Below are 17,965 nucleotides of genomic sequence, written 5' to 3' on the forward strand. Positions count from 1 at the left end.
GGTGGCTAGGCATCAGGATATCTGATAAACAAAGTAGCAGCTCCATATATGATGATTGTATATGAGTGTGTAGAGTCAGTATGAATGTGGGTGTGTGTTAAGTGAGTTGTGTGTGTGTAGAGTGTGCGTAGAGTCAGTGCAAAAGTACAAATAAAAAGTGTATATGCAGATAGTCCCTGCGGCCATTTTGTTGGCTATTTAGAAGTCTTATGGCTTGGGGATAGAAGCTGTTCAGGAGGCTGTTGGTGTCAGACTCCGGTACTGCTTGTTATGCGGAAGCAGAGAGAACAGTTTATGGCTTTGATGGCTGGAGCCTTTAACAATTTTACGGACCATCCTTTCACACCGCCTGATATAGAGGTCCTGGATGGCAGGGAGCTCAACCCCAGTGATGTAGTGGGCTGTCCGCACCGCCCTCTGTAGCGCCATGTGACCGAGGGCGGTGCATAAACCATACCAAGCAGGGATGCAGCCAGTCAAAATGCTCTCAATTGTGCTGCTGTTTAGCTTTTTGAGGATTTGAGGGCCCATACCAAGTCTTTTCAACGTCCTGAGGGGGAAGAAGCCCTGTCGCGCCTTCTTCATGTCTGTTTGTGTGTGTGGACCATTTTAAATCCTTAGTGGTTTGGACAACGAGGAACTTGAAGCTCTCGACCCGCTCCACTGTAGCCCTGATGATGTGGATGGGGGCGTCCTCGCCCCCTCGTTTCCTGTAGTCCATGATCAGCTCCTTGGTCTTACTGACATTGATGAAGAGGTTGTTGTCCTGGCAACACAGGTCACTGACTTCCTCCCTGTAGGCTGTCTCATCGTCTCCGGTGATCAGGCCTACCACCGGTGTGTTGTCGGCAAACTTGATGATGGTGTTGGAGTCGTGCGTGGCCACGTAGTCATGGGTGAACAAGAAGTACAGGAGGGCGCACTAAGCGCCCAGACGCACTAAGCACACAACACAAGGACAGTTGTTGTGCACACATAATGTAACTGACTGCTCACTATATAAAGGATTAACAGCCTTGCGGATTCTTCGTGTGTGTGTGTGTGTGTGTGTGTGTGTGTGTGTGTGTGTGTGTGTGTGTGTGTGTGTGTGTGTGTGTGTGTGTGTTGCAGTGCGTCTGGAGGCGGCCCAGCAGCTGTCAGTAGAGACCGTGTCAGAGCGTAGCGTCCGGGTGCTGTGGAGGGGAGTGGGTGGAGCCAGGGCCTACAGACTGGTCTGGGGACCATTCACAGGTAAGGAGCGGAGAAATGCACCAATCTGTATTGACTTTTGTATTTACACAAAAGGGTTGTTCTGCAGAAATGCAGAATGGAATTTATGAGAGAATCAGCAATGCTGTTAATACTTTATATAGTGAGCAGTCGGTGACACAATGTGTACACAACAACTGTCGTTGTCTATTTCACCCTTCCATTTTTCCTCTGTCTACTCTCTGCTCTCCTCTTTCCTGCCCCTATCTTCTCTCCCTCACCCCTATCTCCTCTCCCCCTGTACATGTGTCTCTCCCAGGACGTGATGTGAAGTCTGTGGAGGTGGCTGGCGACACTGAGACTCACACCCTGTTGAACCTGCAGCCAGACACCGAGTACATTGTCACTGTCATCGCCCTCTACGAAGACAACACAGAGGGACCTGCTGCTACCGCCAGGTTCAAGATAGGTACAGAGCTACACACAGTAGACATACATTGTATGGTACAGAGCTACACACAGTACAGAGCTACACACAGTAGACATACAATGTATGTCTGCAGCTGCACTGCAGACATACATTTCCCTCTCCTTCTGTCCCTCTGTCTATTTTCCTCTGTCTCTGTCCCAGTAACTTCTACTTGTGGTTAATTTTAGCCAGTGAAAGAATGCATTTATAAAATACTTTCTGCTGCATTCAGCAGACCTTAGTGTAAGGGACTATGGGGGATGGAGAGGCAGAAAGAGAAGGAGAAATAGAATAATAGAGCCTTAGAGAGCCATAGATATAGAACACTGTATATATGGTATATGTCTATGGAGAGAACAACCGTTTAGATTTATGAATTTCTTTATTCCTCGTATTATTGTTTTTCTATTATTTCTATTGTTTCTTCCTGCATTGTTGGGAAGGGCCCTTCAGTAAGCATTTCACTGTTAGTCTACACCTGTTGTTTACGAAGCATGTGACAAATAAAATGTGATTTCATTTGATTCCTATCCTCGTGGGGACCTAAAAATGTACATCCATTCAAAATCCTATTTTCCTTAACTCTAAAACTAAACCAAATCCTAACCCTAACCTTAACCCTAACCTTCACCCCTAACCATAATCCTAAACCTTAACGTCTAACCTTAACCCCTAACCCTAAACCGAACCCCTAAGCTTAAAATGTCCCCACGAGGGGAAATTTGGGGATTTCAGGTCCCCCACGAGAATAGAAGAACAAGCACACATATGTGCACACACACACACACGCAAATACAATCACCCCCTGTGTATGACTAATTTTAGAGGGATGTCTTTACTTAAAGGTGCACTGTACAGAAATTGCTCTGCCATTTCCTGGTTGCTAAAATTCTAATAGTTAGCCTAACTTCAGTTTATGTGACAAAACAAGCAAGTATAGTGTAGACAATCATTGTACATTCTAAACCGCTGTCAGGACCCGGTTACGAACCTGGGTCTCCGGAGTGAGAAACAGTCACTTAACCAACTGAGCCACGAATAGTCAGCAGAACCCAGAAGATGAGGCAGACACAGCAGTACTTAAGACGGTGTATTTAATAAAGTAAAAAGGAGAAGTCCTTCAAAACAAAAATGGCAAATCCAAAAGGTGGTAGGAATAGCACAAAAAAGCCTCAGGAGATACTCAAAAACAAAAACAGAATTCCACAAGAGCATCCACCGGAATCGACAAGAAAACACAGAACACTAGGGCTGGGTGCTAACATACAAACACAGAGCACAGAACTGAGGGAAACTAAGGGTTTAAATACAATCAGGGGAAACGAGGCACAGGTGCAAATAATAATGGGGAACAAGGGAAAAACATAAGGTCAAAAAGCACAATGGGGGCATCTAGTGACCAAAACCCGGAACAACCCTGGCCAAATCCTGACAGAATCCCCCTAGGAACGGCTCCTGACGTTCCTACCAGCTCTCTCAGGGTGGAGGGCCCTGAACTGACGAATGAGGTCAGTGTCCAGGATGTCTTTGGCAGGAACCCAGGAGCGCTCCTCGGGACCGTAGCCTTCCCAGTCCACCAGATACTGCCAGGACCGCTGCACCCGGCGGGAATCCAGTATCCGATGGACGGTATAAGCCGGCTGGCCTCCAATGACACGAGGCGGAGGGGGAGGTCTGTCTGCCGGGACAAGGGGAGAAAAACAACAGGTTTTAACAATGAAATGTGAAATGTGGGATTAATCTTAAGGGATCTGGGTAAGTGTAGGCGATAAGAAACTGGGTTAACTCTCCTGGCAACCTTGAAGGGACCGATGTATTTTTGGGACAGCTTGCGAGACTCCACCCGTAGAGGTAAGTCTCTTGTGGAGAGCCAGACTCTCTGGCCGGGGCGCAGGGTAGGCCCGGGACGGCGACGTCTGTTGGCTTGTTGTTGGTACCTCTGTGAGGAACGCATAAGATTAAGACGGGTCTTCCTCCACATAAGCGACAGCTTCTGACGAACTTCAAGGCTGAAGGCACTCTGACTTCTGCCTCCTGGTCCGGGAACAATGGAGGAGCATAGCCAAACTGACACTCGTGCGGGGACATACCAGTGGAGGAGGAGCGCAAGGTGTTATGCGCGTATTCGGCCCAAACAATAAAGGATGACCATGTGGACGGGTTGTCACGAGTCATACATCGGAGGGTGGTTTCCAGCTCTTGATTCATCCTCTCTGTTTGGCCGTTGGACTCCGGATGGTACCCTGAAGATAGACTGGCAGAAGCCCCCATGAGTTGGCAGAAGGCCTTCCAAAACCTTGAGGCGAACTGGGGACCTCTGTCAGAAACCATATCTTGAGGAATGCCGAAGATTCGGAACACATGATTAATTACCAACTCAGCCGTTTCCTTGGCAGAAGGTAACTTAGTCAGAGGGACGAACCTGGCCGCCTTTGAAAACCTGTCGATTATGACTAGGATAGTAGTATTGCCATGGGATGGAGGAAGTCCAGTAATAAAGTCCAATGAGATATGGGACCAGGGTCTGTGGGGAACAGGTAAAGGGTGAAGGAGTCCTTGAGGGCGGAGGTGAGAAGATTTGCCCTGGCAGCACACGGGACAGGCATTGACGAAAGTGGCAACGTCTTCTCTTATGGTAGGCCACCAGAACTTACGCTGGATGAACTCCAAGGTGCGACCTACGCCCGGATGACAGGTGAGGCGAGAGGAGTGCCCCGACAGAAGGACCTGAGTCCTCACTGCCTTGGGGACAAACAACCGATTGGCAGGACCTCCTTTCGGGTCCGGTTCGCTAGCTTGAGCACGTCTCACGGTATCCTCAACTTGCCACGAGATCGGAGCCACAATCTTAGCAGCAGGAAGGACAGGCATGTCCGTGTCATCTCGAATGGCAGGAGCGTAGACTCGGGACAGGGCATCCGGTTTGAGATTCTTCGACCCGGGCCGATAGGTGAGGATAAACTGGAATCGATTGAAGAAAAGAGACCATCTAGCTTGTCTAGAGTTCAACCGCTTCGCCTGCTGGATATACTCCAGATTCTTGTGGTCCGTAAGCACTTGAAACGGGTGAGAAGCCCCCTCGAGCCAGTGTCTCCATTCCTTCAATGCCATCTTAACCGCTAGGAGTTCACGATCCCCCACATCGTAGTTCCTCTCAGTCGGGGTAAGCCGGTGTGAGAAGAAAGCGCACGGATGAAGCTTCTTGTCTTCACCCCTCTGAGACAGGACAGCTCCAACACCAACCTCTGATGCGTCTACCTCCACCACAAATGGTTCATCCGTAGTCGGTAGTATCAGGATGGGAGCAGAGAGAACGCGCTGCTTGAGTCCTTGGAAGGCCGTCTCAGCTTCTCTTCCCCACAAAAACCTTGCATTGCCACCCTTGGTTAAAGCTGAGAGAGGGGCTGCCACCAAGCTGAAGTTCTTGATGAACTTGCGGTAAAAGTTTGTGAAGCCCAGGAAACTCTGAACTTCCTTAACGGATTTGGGGGTGGGCCAATCCGCTACCGCCCCTACCTTCCTGGGGTCCATTTGGACTCGACCGGGTTCCACTACAAATCCCAGGAATTGTACTCGGGATGAATGGAATTCACATTTTTCCGGCTTAACGTACAGATGGCTGTCCAGGAGGCGTTTGAGTACTTGTCTGACATGCTTAGTGTGTTCTTGAAGGGAGCTCGAAAAGATGAGGATGTCATCCAAGTAAACGAACACAAATATGTTAAGCATATCCCTAAGCACATCGTTTATGAGCGCTTGGAACACCGCTGGGGCGTTGGTCAGGCCGAAGGGCATCACCAAGTATTCATAGTGACCAGTAGGCGTGTTGAAAGCGGTCTTCCACTCGTCACCAGGTCTGATCCGCACAAGATGGTATGCGTTCCGCAGGTCAAGCTTAGTGAAAACAACTGCTTCCTGGAGCAGCTCGAAGGCTGTGGCCATAAGGGGTAGCGGGTAACGGTTACGGACGGTTATGGCATTGAGTCCCCGGTAGTCGATGCAAGGACGTAATCCACCGTCTTTCTTGGCCACAAAGAAAAACCCTGCTCCCGCCGGGGAGGTGGATGGACGCATGAGGCCTGCTTCCAGAGCGTCCTTGATGTAGGTATCCATAGCAGCTCGTTCGGGTGGAGATAGGGAAAAGATCCGACCCCTGGGGGGGCAAGTGCCCGGAAACAGGTCGATGGGGCAATCGTAAGGTCTATGGGGTGGTAGCATGGTGGCCCTCTGTTTGCTAAACACCAGTTTGAGGTCATGGTAACACTCGGGAACTCGGGTCAGGTCGATGGATTCTAAAGACTCGGGAGTAGAACTCGGGAATTCTGGAAAATACAAGTAGCTTGGCACGTAGGACCCCACTGCTTGATAGTGCCCACAGACCAGTCGATGTGAGGGTTATGGCTGTGAAGCCAGGGGTATCCAAGGACGAGAGGGAACTCGGAACAGGAGATCAAATGAAAGTTCATCAATTACTGGTGTTGTGAAACTGAAAGTCGCAAGGAGGTAGTGACATGAGTGACAAGTCCAGATCCCAAAGGGCTTCCATCCAATGTAGTGACCCTCATGGGGTCACTTAGAGGTTCAGAGGGAACGCCATTCTCCTTCGCCCAGACACCATCCATGAAGTTACCTGCGGCTCCAGAGTCTACCAAGGCTTGAAGGTGAAGCTTGTGGTTGTCCCAGGAGAGGGTGACTGGAATGAGCAGACGGGAGTTGGACGGATGGGAGGAGGTTATGTTTCCCGTTACAGTTCCCCCCGGTCTGTACGGGACAGAGCGTTTCCCTGGAGCCCGGGACACGTGGAACGGAAATGGCCCGGTTTGCCGCAATATAGACAGCGTCGCTCCCTCATCCGGCGGTCTCTCTCAGCCTGGGAGATGCGTCCAATCTGCATGGGTTCCGATGGAGCCAGCGAGGATAAAGGTGGGGACTCGGAGCTGGGACTGATAGGGGCTAGAGGTCTACGGTTGAGTTCTCTCTCTCTCAGACGCTGGTCAATGCGTGAGGCCAACTTGATCAGGGACTCGAGATTGTCCGGTGGTTCCCGAGTGGCCAGTTCATCTTGGATAGTGTCGGAAAGGCCTTTCAGAAAGCACACCGTGAGCGCCTCGTTGTTCCAGCCACTTGCTGCTGCCACCGTGCGGAACTGGATGGCATAGTCCGTCACGCTGCGCCAACCTTGGTGGAGAGTCAGGAGCTGTTTGGCTGAGTCAGAACCACTGCTTGGGCCTTGAAACACTTGTTTGAATTCCTCAGCAAAGGCAGAGTAGCTGGCACAGCAGGAACTATGGGCATCCCACACAGCAGTAGCCCAGGCCAGGGCTTTTTCCGACAGCAGGGTGATGATATAAGCGATCTTAGACCGGTCGGTGGGAAACGACGAGGGTTGTAGCTCAAAGGAGAGAGAACATTGGGTGAGAAACCCTTTACAAGCACTTGGATCACCTGAGAATCGTTGGGGAGGTGGAAGACGAGGTTCAGCCAGGGGGTTAACTGCCATGGGTACGTGAATCTGAGGTACTGGGACGGGAACTGTTGCCGGGGTAAGACGATCAGATATTTGCTTAATGGAAGTCAGCATCTCCGACAGAAGATGAGAATGTCTAGCCATTAAGGCCTCTTGCTGAACCAGGGCGGCTTCGTGGCGTTGGACAGTCTCCTGGTGGTGGGATAGCATGGCAAAAAGGTCCTGGGAACTGGCTGCCTCTGGGTTCATTTTTGGCTCTGTGTTTCTGTCAGGACCCGGTTACGAACCTGGGTCTCCGGAGTGAGAAACAGTCACTTAACCAACTGAGCCACGAATAGTCAGCAGAACCCAGAAGATGAGGCAGACACAGCAGTACTTAAGACGGTGTATTTAATAAAGTAAAAAGGAGAAGTCCTTCAATACAAAAATGGCAAATCCAAAAGGTGGTAGGAATAGCACAAAAAAGCCTCAGGAGATACTCAAAAACAAAAACAGAATTCCACAAGAGCATCCACCGGAATCGACAAGAATACACAGAACACTAGGGCTGGGTGCTAACATACAAACACAGAGCACAGAACTGAGGGAAACTAAGGGTTTAAATACAATCAGGGGAAACGAGGCACAGGTGCAAATAATAATGGGGAACAAGGGAAAAAACATAAGGTCAAAAAGCACAATGGGGGCATCTAGTGACCAAAACCCGGAACAACCCTGGCCAAATCCTGACAACCGCTGTAAAATATATTTTCCATAATAAAAATATAGTATTTTCAGCTGTTTGAAGCTGGAGTGCAAACCAAAAGTAAAATATGCCAAAAAATGTACTTAAGAATGGGAAGCATTAGAAATAGTGCACATAGAATTGATCTGACACTTCTTATATGACAGATCTAGAACACACATTTCTATATGAATTTGGTCGGTTCGCCCCAAAAATATTGCAGGGGATTGTGTTTGAGTTAAAGCCGAGTCATCATTGGTCTCGATTGAGATAAGGGAGGTGGGTGCTGTAGCTACTTAGGACAGAATACCCCCTAATGTTCCTCTCTGGGATCTTAGATCTCAAATGGGAAGGGAAACACAACTATGTTTGTGTAGCTAGCTACACTCTAAAAAATGCTGGGTTGTTTGGTTGACCCAAGTGCTGAGTTGGATGCGTTGGGTCACTTAGTTGGGTTGTTTTCTTAAAAAAGAGCAATGTTCAGTTGTTGATGCTGGGTTATTGGTGCTGGATTATTGGTGCTGGGTTATTCGTGCTGGGTTATTGAGATGTGACGCAGCGGTCAGATCAGAAAACTGGAGGCGTAGTTTTAGTAGTGACATGACATGCAGGAAATGTATTTTTTGTCACCTGTGAGAGTAAATGTCATATTAAAAAAGACCCAGCTGTTGGGTCAATCCAGCATGAAAGTAAGAATTACCCAACTGATGATTAAATGAACCCATGAATGGGTAATCCCAACAACCTAACATGTTAGGGTATTCAAGCAACCCAACTGGCTGGGTCAAAATAACCCAGTGTGTTTTCTGTGCAATATTTACCCAGCTCTGGGTTACCAAAGAACCCAAAATGGGTTGTTTTTAACCCAGCATTTTTGAGAGTGTAAGATTTGTTAAAAACAACTATACTGGCATTCCAATGAAAATGCATCATGAATTAAAATCCCCTAAAAGAGCTGAATATCACCTGAAGGATTTGTAAGAGGTTCTGACATAGCATGATGTATCAGTGGTTGTGTTGTGTCTGTGTGTTCCCCCCATGCAGAGCGTCTGGAGCAGCAGGTGCTGAAGGCAGCCACCACCGGGCCCTCCTCCATCCGCCTCACCTGGAACCTAATCCAGTCTGCTAGGGGATACCGCCTGGAGTGGAGGCAGGGGGAAGGTCAGACACAAACACTCATCCTCACAATACAGTACCTGTCAAAAGTTTGGACACACCTACTCGTTCCAGAGTTTTTCTTTATTTTTACTATTTTTCTGCATTGTAGAATAATAGTGAAGGCTTCAAAACTATGAAATAACACATATGGAATCATGTGGAAAACAAAAAAGTGTTAAACAAATCCAAATATATTTTATATTTTAAATTCGTAGGGTAGCCCCCCTTTGCATGATGACAGCTTTGCACATTCTTGGCATTCTCTCAACCAGCTTCATGAGGTAGTCATCTGGCATGCATTTCAAGTAACAGGTTTGCCTTGTTAAAAGTTCATTTGTAGAATTTCTTTCCTTCTTAATGCATTTGTCCCAATCTGTTGTGTTGTGATCTTTAAAAGTTTCTTTAAGTGCAGTTGCAAACACCATCAAGCGCTAGGATTAAACTGGCTCTCATGAGGACCGCCACAGGAAAGGAAGACCCAGAGTTACTTCTGCCGCAGAGGATAAGTTTTTTTAGAGTCAACTGCACCTCAGATTGCAGCCCAATAAATGCTTCAGAGTTCAAGTAACAGACACATCTCAACATCACGCGGTGTCTTTGTGAGACGCAGAATAGGTGCATGGATGATCTCCGCATGTGTAGTTTCCAACGTGAATCATGGAGGAGGAGGTGTGATGGTATGGGGGTCTTTGCTTGTGACACTGTCAGTGATTTATTTAGAATTCAAGGCACACTTAACCAGCATGGCTACCACAGCATTCTGCAGTGAAATGCCATCCCATCTGGTTTGCATTTAGTGGGACTATCATTTGTTTTTCAACAGGACAATGACCCAACACACCTCCAGGCTGTGTAAGGGCTATTTGACCAAGAAGGAGAGTGATGGAGTGCTGCATCAGATAACCTGGCCTCCACAGTCACCCAACCTCAACCCAATTGAGATGGTTTGGGATGAGTTAGACCGCAGAGTGAAGGAAAAGCAGCCAACAAGTGCTCAGCATATGTAGGAACTCCTTCAAGACTGTTGGAAAAGCATTCTAGGTGAAGCTGGTTGAGAGAATGCCAAGAGTGTGCAAAGCTGTCATGAAGGCAAAGGGTGGCTACTTTGAAGAATCTCAAATCTCAAATATATTTTGATTTGTTTTCCACTTTTTTGGTTACTACATGATTCCGTATGTATTATTTCATAGTTTTGATGTCTTCACTATTATTCTACAATGTAGAAAATGTTAATAAAAAAATAAAAAATTGAATGAGTCGTTGTCCAAACTTTTGACTGGGACTGTACATGCGTATGCACACACACACTTGTGCGCCACATAAGTGTGCACACAAGCACACACACATACAAAATATGAATGTACTTTCAAACCGCTCAGCATGAATTACATACAGTACACCGATCCACTCATACAAACATTGATGTACCCTCACTGACTGACTGTCAACATCTAACTGACTTACTGTATTCCTCAGGTGGCAGAGTGCAAAGTCAGTCGTTCTCCCAGGGCACCACTAGTTTTGATCTGACAGGGCTGCAGCCTAGCACTGAGTATGTCATCACCCTGTTCACCCTGTATGATGGACGAGAGGAGGCCACCCCCGTCTCCACCTCTCCAACAGGTCAGGGATAGTGCCAGGCGCACCCCTCCCCCCCAATAAATTATTTGTATATTTGACCAGTTTCACTACTACTTCACTGACCCCCTCCTGTCCCTCGTCCCTGTATAGTGGAACAGCAGGTGGGGAGTGTGTCCAACCTGCGAGTGGTAGAGTCCCTGGGTAGCACTGTGCGACTGGGATGGACAGGGGTTGCCGGGGCAACACAGTACCGTATCCTCATGGTCAATACTGAAGGTAAGGGCATGTCTCAAATGACACCCTTTTCCCTCCTTATATAGTGCACTATTTTTAGATCAGAGGCCACATAGGTGTTAACACTGTGTATTTATAGCGCAAACAGAGGAAATACGCAGTGTCCCTGGAAGCCAGACGACCCTTGACCTTAGGGATCTGACGGAGGGCGTGTCTTATGGGGTCAGCGTGACCGCTGTGGTGGGAGACAACGAGGGGGACCCGGTCACTGTTTACATCAAAGCAGGTGACAAACACATTGTATGCTACTGCTTGCTCCAGCGTGTCTTGAGAGAGGATGTGAACAGATTGAATGGGTGCAGATCTTGGCTCAGGGCTGCAGTGTGTTTGCCAGTCTGGTAAACAATGGTCTGCTGTGTGATGAATGGCTGCCAGCTGAATATCCATGTCAATGGGTGGTGAATAGAGATACTGAGGAGAGGTGAGCTGATGCAAGCCCAGGCAGAGATGACAGAAGAGGGCCTGTGGGCTAGTGTGGAGGTACAGGACAGGGCACCTGGGCCGTGTTTAGTTGGCATGAAACGGAAAAATGTTTTAAAATGGGAAATAAAAGTTTGATATTGAACATTGGAAATGTTTGGTTGTCCACTGAACTACAGTGTTCTTATTGATGTATGATTGCAGAACAAGCATTGGAGAAAGTGACCAACCTACGAGTGACAAATATCAATGGTCGGCGACTCCGAATCGCCTGGGCAGGTGTTTTGGGGGCGACAGGGTACAGGGTCACGTGGAGACAAGGCAACAGTAAGTGTCAGATGATTTCTAATTGGAATGATTTTGTGCTAGTCCTCCGAAATACAATTATTTTACATGTTATGATAAACATAATTAAAGCAGCAGTCCCTATTTATTTATGTTTCCTGTTTGGCTCAGTCGGTAGAGCATGGCGCTTACAACGCCAAGCGTCGTGGGTTCGATTCCCGCTGGGGCCACCCATATGCAAAAGTAGTGGCCCCAGCCGACTTGTTCGCTTTGGACAAAAGCGTGTCTGGGATATATTATTATTATTATATTATATTATTATGTATGTATGTGTTACTGTCTTTCTCACCCTCTATTTAGATGCTGAGCAGTCCCAGTGTTTGTGTCTATAACAGTGTGTTTCACTCCTAGATGCTGAGCAGTCCCATGATCTGGGACCAGAGGCCTCAACCTACACGTTGGAGGGGTTACAGCCAGACGAGGCTGTGGTCCTGGGTTTGGCGGCTGTGATTGGTCAACGCATCGGGGAAGTGGTCACTCTCTCAGCCAGGACCAATGGGAACACCGGCTCAATCTCAAGCACGGTTAGCGGCCTGCGAATCGTTGATGTCACCTTTCAGAGGATACGCATCACATGGTCACCTGTTTCCAGGGCAACTGGCTACAAGATTACCTGGCGCAGTGAAGATGGTAGGCCCGGTTACAATACATTATTTGGATGTCATTTGATGAATAAATTACCTTCTTATGGATCCTTACCTTAGGTCTCAAAGCACATTAAGGCTCAAATAACACATTTAATAGGGATTGTCTTGTGGTTTCTGTAGTCTAATAGTACAGTAGTAGCAATCCCTAGGAGCATTCTCCCCTCTGCCTGATCCTATCTCTCTACAGGAGTGGAGTCCTCCCGCACAGTGGCCGCTGATGTCACTTCCTTCACCATTGACAGCCTTCAGGAAGATTCCTCCTACCGGGTGTCAGTCTCCTCACTGATTGGCTCTCGAGAAGGACGCCCCGCCTCCCTGAACACCAGAACAGGTACTCAATCGCTCAATTTCTAAATTGACCACTAACCTCTATCCATTCTCTTCTTGATAGCCTTGGTTAGCTGGTTAGCTGTCAACAATATGATAACAGCTTTACTTTGCCCTCACTTAGTTAATTTAAGGATTGATTGAATTAAATGAGTGCTACACTATCATATAAACAGTGCATGTAAATTGGTGACTGAACTCTTCCACCTCTCTGTCCTCAGCATCAGACCAGGGTGTTGTGGGAACAGTGACTTCACTCCAAGTCCAGGAGTCCCGCGGTGAGGTCGTCAGGGTAACATGGGTGGGCGTGCAGGGAGCAACAGCCTATCGTGTGTCTTGGAAGCGAATTGATGGTAAGAGATTTGATCAGTTTTTCTGCTTTGAAAATGTTTGAAATCTGAATGATATTCCCTGATAGTTCATGATTCAATAGCATAGTATCCATAGCTTATCTTTAACATATGAACCTCTATTTACACCTTTCACACTGAAAGGTCCAATGCAGATGGTTTTATCTCAATATCAAATAATTTCTGGCTAACAATGAAGTACTCTACTGTGATTGTTTTGAATTAAAATACTTAAAAATGAACAGAAATAGCTTCTTAGCAATGGCCAAATTCTCAAGCAAGAATTTTGATAGGACTGCCTGGGAGTGGTCTGTGGGGAGGGGAAAACTGAACATTTGCTGTTATTGGCAGAGAGGTTTGGAACTCTCTTTCTTATTGGTCAGTTATAGGGTTGGGCAACTTTGATGGGGATGGGGGCCATAGGCTTACGAAATTGGTCCACGGGACTACAAAAGGGGGCCCCACCTGCAGCCCTCCAGTTGCCCATCTCTGGTCTATTTAAGCAATAAGGCATGAGAGGGTGTGGTATGGCCAATATACCACGGCTAAGGGCTGTTCTTATGCGTGATGCAAAATGGAGTTCCTGGATACAGCCCTTAGCCATGGTATATTGGAAATATACCACAAACCCCCAAGGGCTTTACAGTTTTTTTCGATTGCTAAACGACAGTGGGCACAACTGGAGTCACATGTGCAAAACTCTAACTACAGTCTGCACTACTAACAGTCACCTGAGCTAAACAGTTCACATCACCTGCAAAACTCATTCCAAGCAACACAACTCTTAACACATGGCTCAAAACACGCTCAGAGCTTCCAAACACTATGCACAACCCTCACTGAGATAACACACACTGTCACTCAGAACACACTGAGAGTAAAAACACTAGCATCAAACACCAATACAGAAAATACAAACTTTTCATCTTTACAGTTTGAACAATTTCAGTGACTTCATACAAAGTAATATTTTCTTCAAAGAAAAGAGTGACATTCTTTCACATGATCTATTAAAATTTTTAGAACATAACAATTCTTTAAGGTAAATGAAAATTAGCAGTTTGCTTCAATAGTCTGTAGTAATTTACGGAATTACAGTAATGAGGAAAAAAAGGTAGAAACTAAAAGTACATACTGTAATTCGAACAAATAATTGAGGGGCTAATCCTGCCTCTCTCTAGCATCAGGCCACAGGTTTTCTTCAACATCACATCTAATGTTTTCTCTTGCCATGCACCTGGGGAAGAACCTTCTGGAGTGCCTTATCCATCCCTGGCAGTCCTCTGGACTCGTGTCCTCACATCCGGCATGCATGGCTTCCAAAAGAGACATTTGGTCATGTGGGTGGTGACCAAACACTTTCCACCTCCAGGCAGAGAAAAACTCCTCTATTGGGTTGAGTAAGGGTGAATATGTAGGCAGGTACAAAACCATAAATCTGTGATGTGCTGCAAACCAATCTGTGACAGCTGCAGAGTGGTGAAAAGCAACGTTATCGCAAACTATGACAAAAACTTGGGGGTTTCTTACTGGTTCGCCCTGTTCTGCTGGCACTAGCTGAGCATAGAGCTGTTCTAGGAAAGCTATATGCCTTTCTGTGTTGTATGGGCCAATGAGTGGTGTGTTGAGAAACAAACCATCATTGGCCATTGCAGCACACATGGTCATATTTCCCCCCCTTTGGCCTGGAACCTCCACAGTGGCCCTTTGACCGATAACATTCCTTCCTCTGCGCCGTGTTTTGGCAAGGTTAAATCCAGCTTCATCGATAAATACAAATGAATGTGGTCTTTCCAGTGCTTCCACCTCCATTACTCTCTGAAAAACAGTAAGTGCACAGTTTTACTGTAGAAATGCTAGTGTTTTTTTTACTGTAAATATTTTGTATAGCTGTGTACGTAACCTCAGACGTCTTACCTGGACATATTGGTATCTTTGCTCTTTTACCCGTTCACTGTTTCTCTCAAACGGTACAGTGTATAACTGTTTCATTGTAACTTGGTATTTCTTTAGGACTCGAGCAATAGTTGTGCTGACAGAATTAACATTTTCAAATATATCATTATCAGCCAGCACTCTATCTTGAATCTCCCGCAGTTTTATTGCATTGTTGACAACAACCATGTCAACAATAGCATTTTCCTACACATCTGAAAATATTTTTCCTCTTCCCCCTGTTGGGGGCAGCCTTTGGGTCCTGTTGTAAAAACATATTTTACAGTCAAACTTACTGTAATATATATCTGTGTAAATATTCTATAATTGCAATACAAAATAGATTCCTGTAATGTTTTCATTTACTGTAAGGATGTAACTCTCACCTGTTTGTATGATGGAAAATTCGCATTACAGATGCCACTGTGGATCTTTGCAGATTGGGTTGCACTCTCAACCCTGCCTCTCTCAATGAGAGACCATGGTTCACGACATGGTCTATAAGTGTAGCCCTTATTTCATCTGAAATAACAGCTCTTTGTCTTCTTTGTCTTCCTCCATGCATCCGCCCTCTCCCTGCCACCCTTCTCCCTCCACGAACCCATCTTCCTTGTTCCATTTCCAAAATCAGTCTTTCTGAGCTCTACCTATATATACTGTAATATGTGTGTGTGGTCACTAACAAGTCTAAAACAAGACACCTGCTTAGCCTTTCAGCTGAAATTGCAATCAGCCGTGTTTGAAAGGCACAAGGCTGAAATCTATTCCGTTTTGAATGTGTGGTTCACAGTTTTGACAGCAGTGTGTTAGCATTTGAACAAAGTGCTGAAAATCCACAGTGTTGTGCAGGTTGTGGTTAAAGTCATGGGATAAGTGTGTAGAGTTTTGAAAACTGTGTTCAAGCAATGAAAAACGAACTAGAGTTTGGTCCACATGAACTGCTGCTGTGCAGACTGTAGTTAGAGTTTTGCACATGTGACTCCAGTTGTGTCCACTGTCGTTTAGCAATCGAAAAAAACTGTAACATAATATTAATGAAACATGGCAGCCATTTTATGCCAGACCACTCACCACTGCCCCTTCTGTCTTGGTGTAGGTGGGGAGGAGAGGAGCCAGCTGGTGGGTGGTGACCTGACAGCGGTGGATCTGGAGCAGCTGGACCCAGGGGCTCAGTATGAGGTGCAGGTCATGGCCCTGGTCCAGAACAGACAGGGAACCCCGGTCTCTGTCAGAGTCACCACACGTGAGTCACCACTACATCACAGCCTTAAAGAATAGAGACTGTGCGGTAACATGTTCCTCTGTTTGATTAGAATGGATATGAAAACATTGGAAGGTGTAACTTTCCTGTAGTACTATGTCAATTCAGAAAGTCATCTAAATTCCAATTCCAAATTGTTGAATTTGAATTTCAGTGTACTTTAAATGGATTTGAACCCAACCCTGCTATCTAGCATTATGTCCCATAATACTGTAACTTTCCTTTAGTATTATACTGTATGTGGTGTTTTGATGGCTACTGCTTAGTACTGTATTTCCTCTCCCAGTATTCTCATTGTGTGTGTGTGTGTGTGTGTGTGTGTGTGTGTGTGTGTGTGTGTGGTGTGTGTGTGTGTAGCAGGGGAACCTGCTGCTGTAGCCCGGGTGGAAGGGGTCAGGGTGCTGGAGGCTACCCCAGGGGTGCTGCGTCTGGTCTGGAGAGGGATGGCCGGGGTTACAGGGTACCGCATCTACTGGAGATCAGCCCTGGGTAAACACACAGATACACACAAAGAAACATACACAGATACACACAAAGATAAATATACAGATACACACACAGATTTATACACAGATATATATGCATACATAAAATGTGCATCCAAATGTATTTTTGTGAATTTTTTGTTGTTGCATGTAATATTTGTTTTTACTGTTTCATTATATTCTCTATTGGTTCCATGTAGGTGAGGCTGAATCGAGCCGTCTGATAGGTAGAGATGCAACCTCGTTTGACCTGGATGGTCTGCGGCCTGGGGTGAGCTACACTGTGAGGCTGGCTGCCATCTTCAGGGACAGAGAGAGTCAAGCTGTCACTATCACTGCCTCCACAGGTATACTTCTCTGTCAACACCATCTCCTCTCCTTTCATTCACTATAGTTAGGGACAGGAGTTTCCTGACCATGTGACCTGACCAAGAAAAACTCTTGGCCCTAGTAATAGGCTATAACTAGTCACTCACTGTAGTCACAGTATCTCTCTCCATTACTGATCCCTTGCTTCTCTCCTCCTCCCCTCAGCTCCCTTAAAGCCTATAAGGGGTCTGCGTGCTATGGAGGTTACCCAGAATTCTGTGTTGTTGGACTGGGTTCCATTACCGGGTGCTACAGGATACGTCCTGCGCTGGAGAGAGGAAAGGGGTGAGACAGACACTGGATAATGTGGTTCAATTTAGTATTTTATTGACAAAGTTACACATTGAAAGGTTGATCTCTAATCTTTGTCTGTGTGTGCGTGTGGGTTTGTGTGTGTGTGTGTGCTTGCTTGCTTGCATCCGTGTGTGTGTTTTCTAAACAGACACTGGTCCGGGTCAGTCCATCCCTCTGCCTGGGACATCCAGCTCCTACAGGGTGACTGGGCTGCGTCTGGGACTGAGGTACCGCTTCACCCTGCAGCCTAGCTTCCAGAGGGAGGTTGGCCCTGAGACCTCACTGGACGAGCGTACTGGTAAGACTGACAATTCTCATACCGGCCCCTGAATCCCTTAAACTACTACTTTCTAAAGATTTCTGCACTGTGACATTTCTTCCCCAAATGTTTCTTTGCCTGTCTAAGAGGAACCAGCACAACTCAATATTCCTCTCTGTCTCTGTCTTCAGTGTGTGTAGGTGGTCGTCTGGACGTGGTGTTCCTGGTTCCAGCTTCCAGGGATCGGACCAGCCTGGTTGAGCCCCTACTCTCTCTCCTGACCAGCGCTGCCGGCTCCCTCACCAGCATCGGAGCCCGGGACTCACAGGTACTGGAGTGGTCTAGGATCAGTTTAGCCTTTTAGATCTAATGAATAAGACGTTTAGGAACCT

The 17,965-nt window shown here is 46.8% G+C and overlaps 1 protein-coding gene across 1 annotated transcript in view; it reads left to right on the top strand.

Annotated features, from left to right (window-relative positions):
* The window catches only part of LOC135541905 (collagen alpha-1(VII) chain-like), a 108,987-nt gene that overhangs the window by 34,153 nt on the left and 56,869 nt on the right, over positions 1 to 17,965 (top strand). The window contains exons 11-26 of the mRNA XM_064968399.1: positions 1,111 to 1,230; positions 1,508 to 1,657; positions 8,893 to 9,009; positions 10,483 to 10,629; positions 10,738 to 10,863; positions 10,961 to 11,107; positions 11,506 to 11,628; positions 11,998 to 12,276; positions 12,481 to 12,624; positions 12,842 to 12,973; positions 16,002 to 16,148; positions 16,524 to 16,655; positions 16,852 to 16,998; positions 17,186 to 17,305; positions 17,463 to 17,612; positions 17,765 to 17,901. Of these exons, the coding sequence (XP_064824471.1) occupies positions 1,111 to 1,230; positions 1,508 to 1,657; positions 8,893 to 9,009; positions 10,483 to 10,629; positions 10,738 to 10,863; positions 10,961 to 11,107; positions 11,506 to 11,628; positions 11,998 to 12,276; positions 12,481 to 12,624; positions 12,842 to 12,973; positions 16,002 to 16,148; positions 16,524 to 16,655; positions 16,852 to 16,998; positions 17,186 to 17,305; positions 17,463 to 17,612; positions 17,765 to 17,901 (2,318 nt within the window). The remainder of the gene's footprint in view (positions 1 to 1,110; positions 1,231 to 1,507; positions 1,658 to 8,892; positions 9,010 to 10,482; positions 10,630 to 10,737; positions 10,864 to 10,960; positions 11,108 to 11,505; positions 11,629 to 11,997; positions 12,277 to 12,480; positions 12,625 to 12,841; positions 12,974 to 16,001; positions 16,149 to 16,523; positions 16,656 to 16,851; positions 16,999 to 17,185; positions 17,306 to 17,462; positions 17,613 to 17,764; positions 17,902 to 17,965) is intronic.

Source organism: Oncorhynchus masou, chromosome 6, assembly GCF_036934945.1.
Source record: "Oncorhynchus masou masou isolate Uvic2021 chromosome 6, UVic_Omas_1.1, whole genome shotgun sequence".
Taxonomy (NCBI): Eukaryota; Metazoa; Chordata; class Actinopteri; order Salmoniformes; family Salmonidae; genus Oncorhynchus; species Oncorhynchus masou.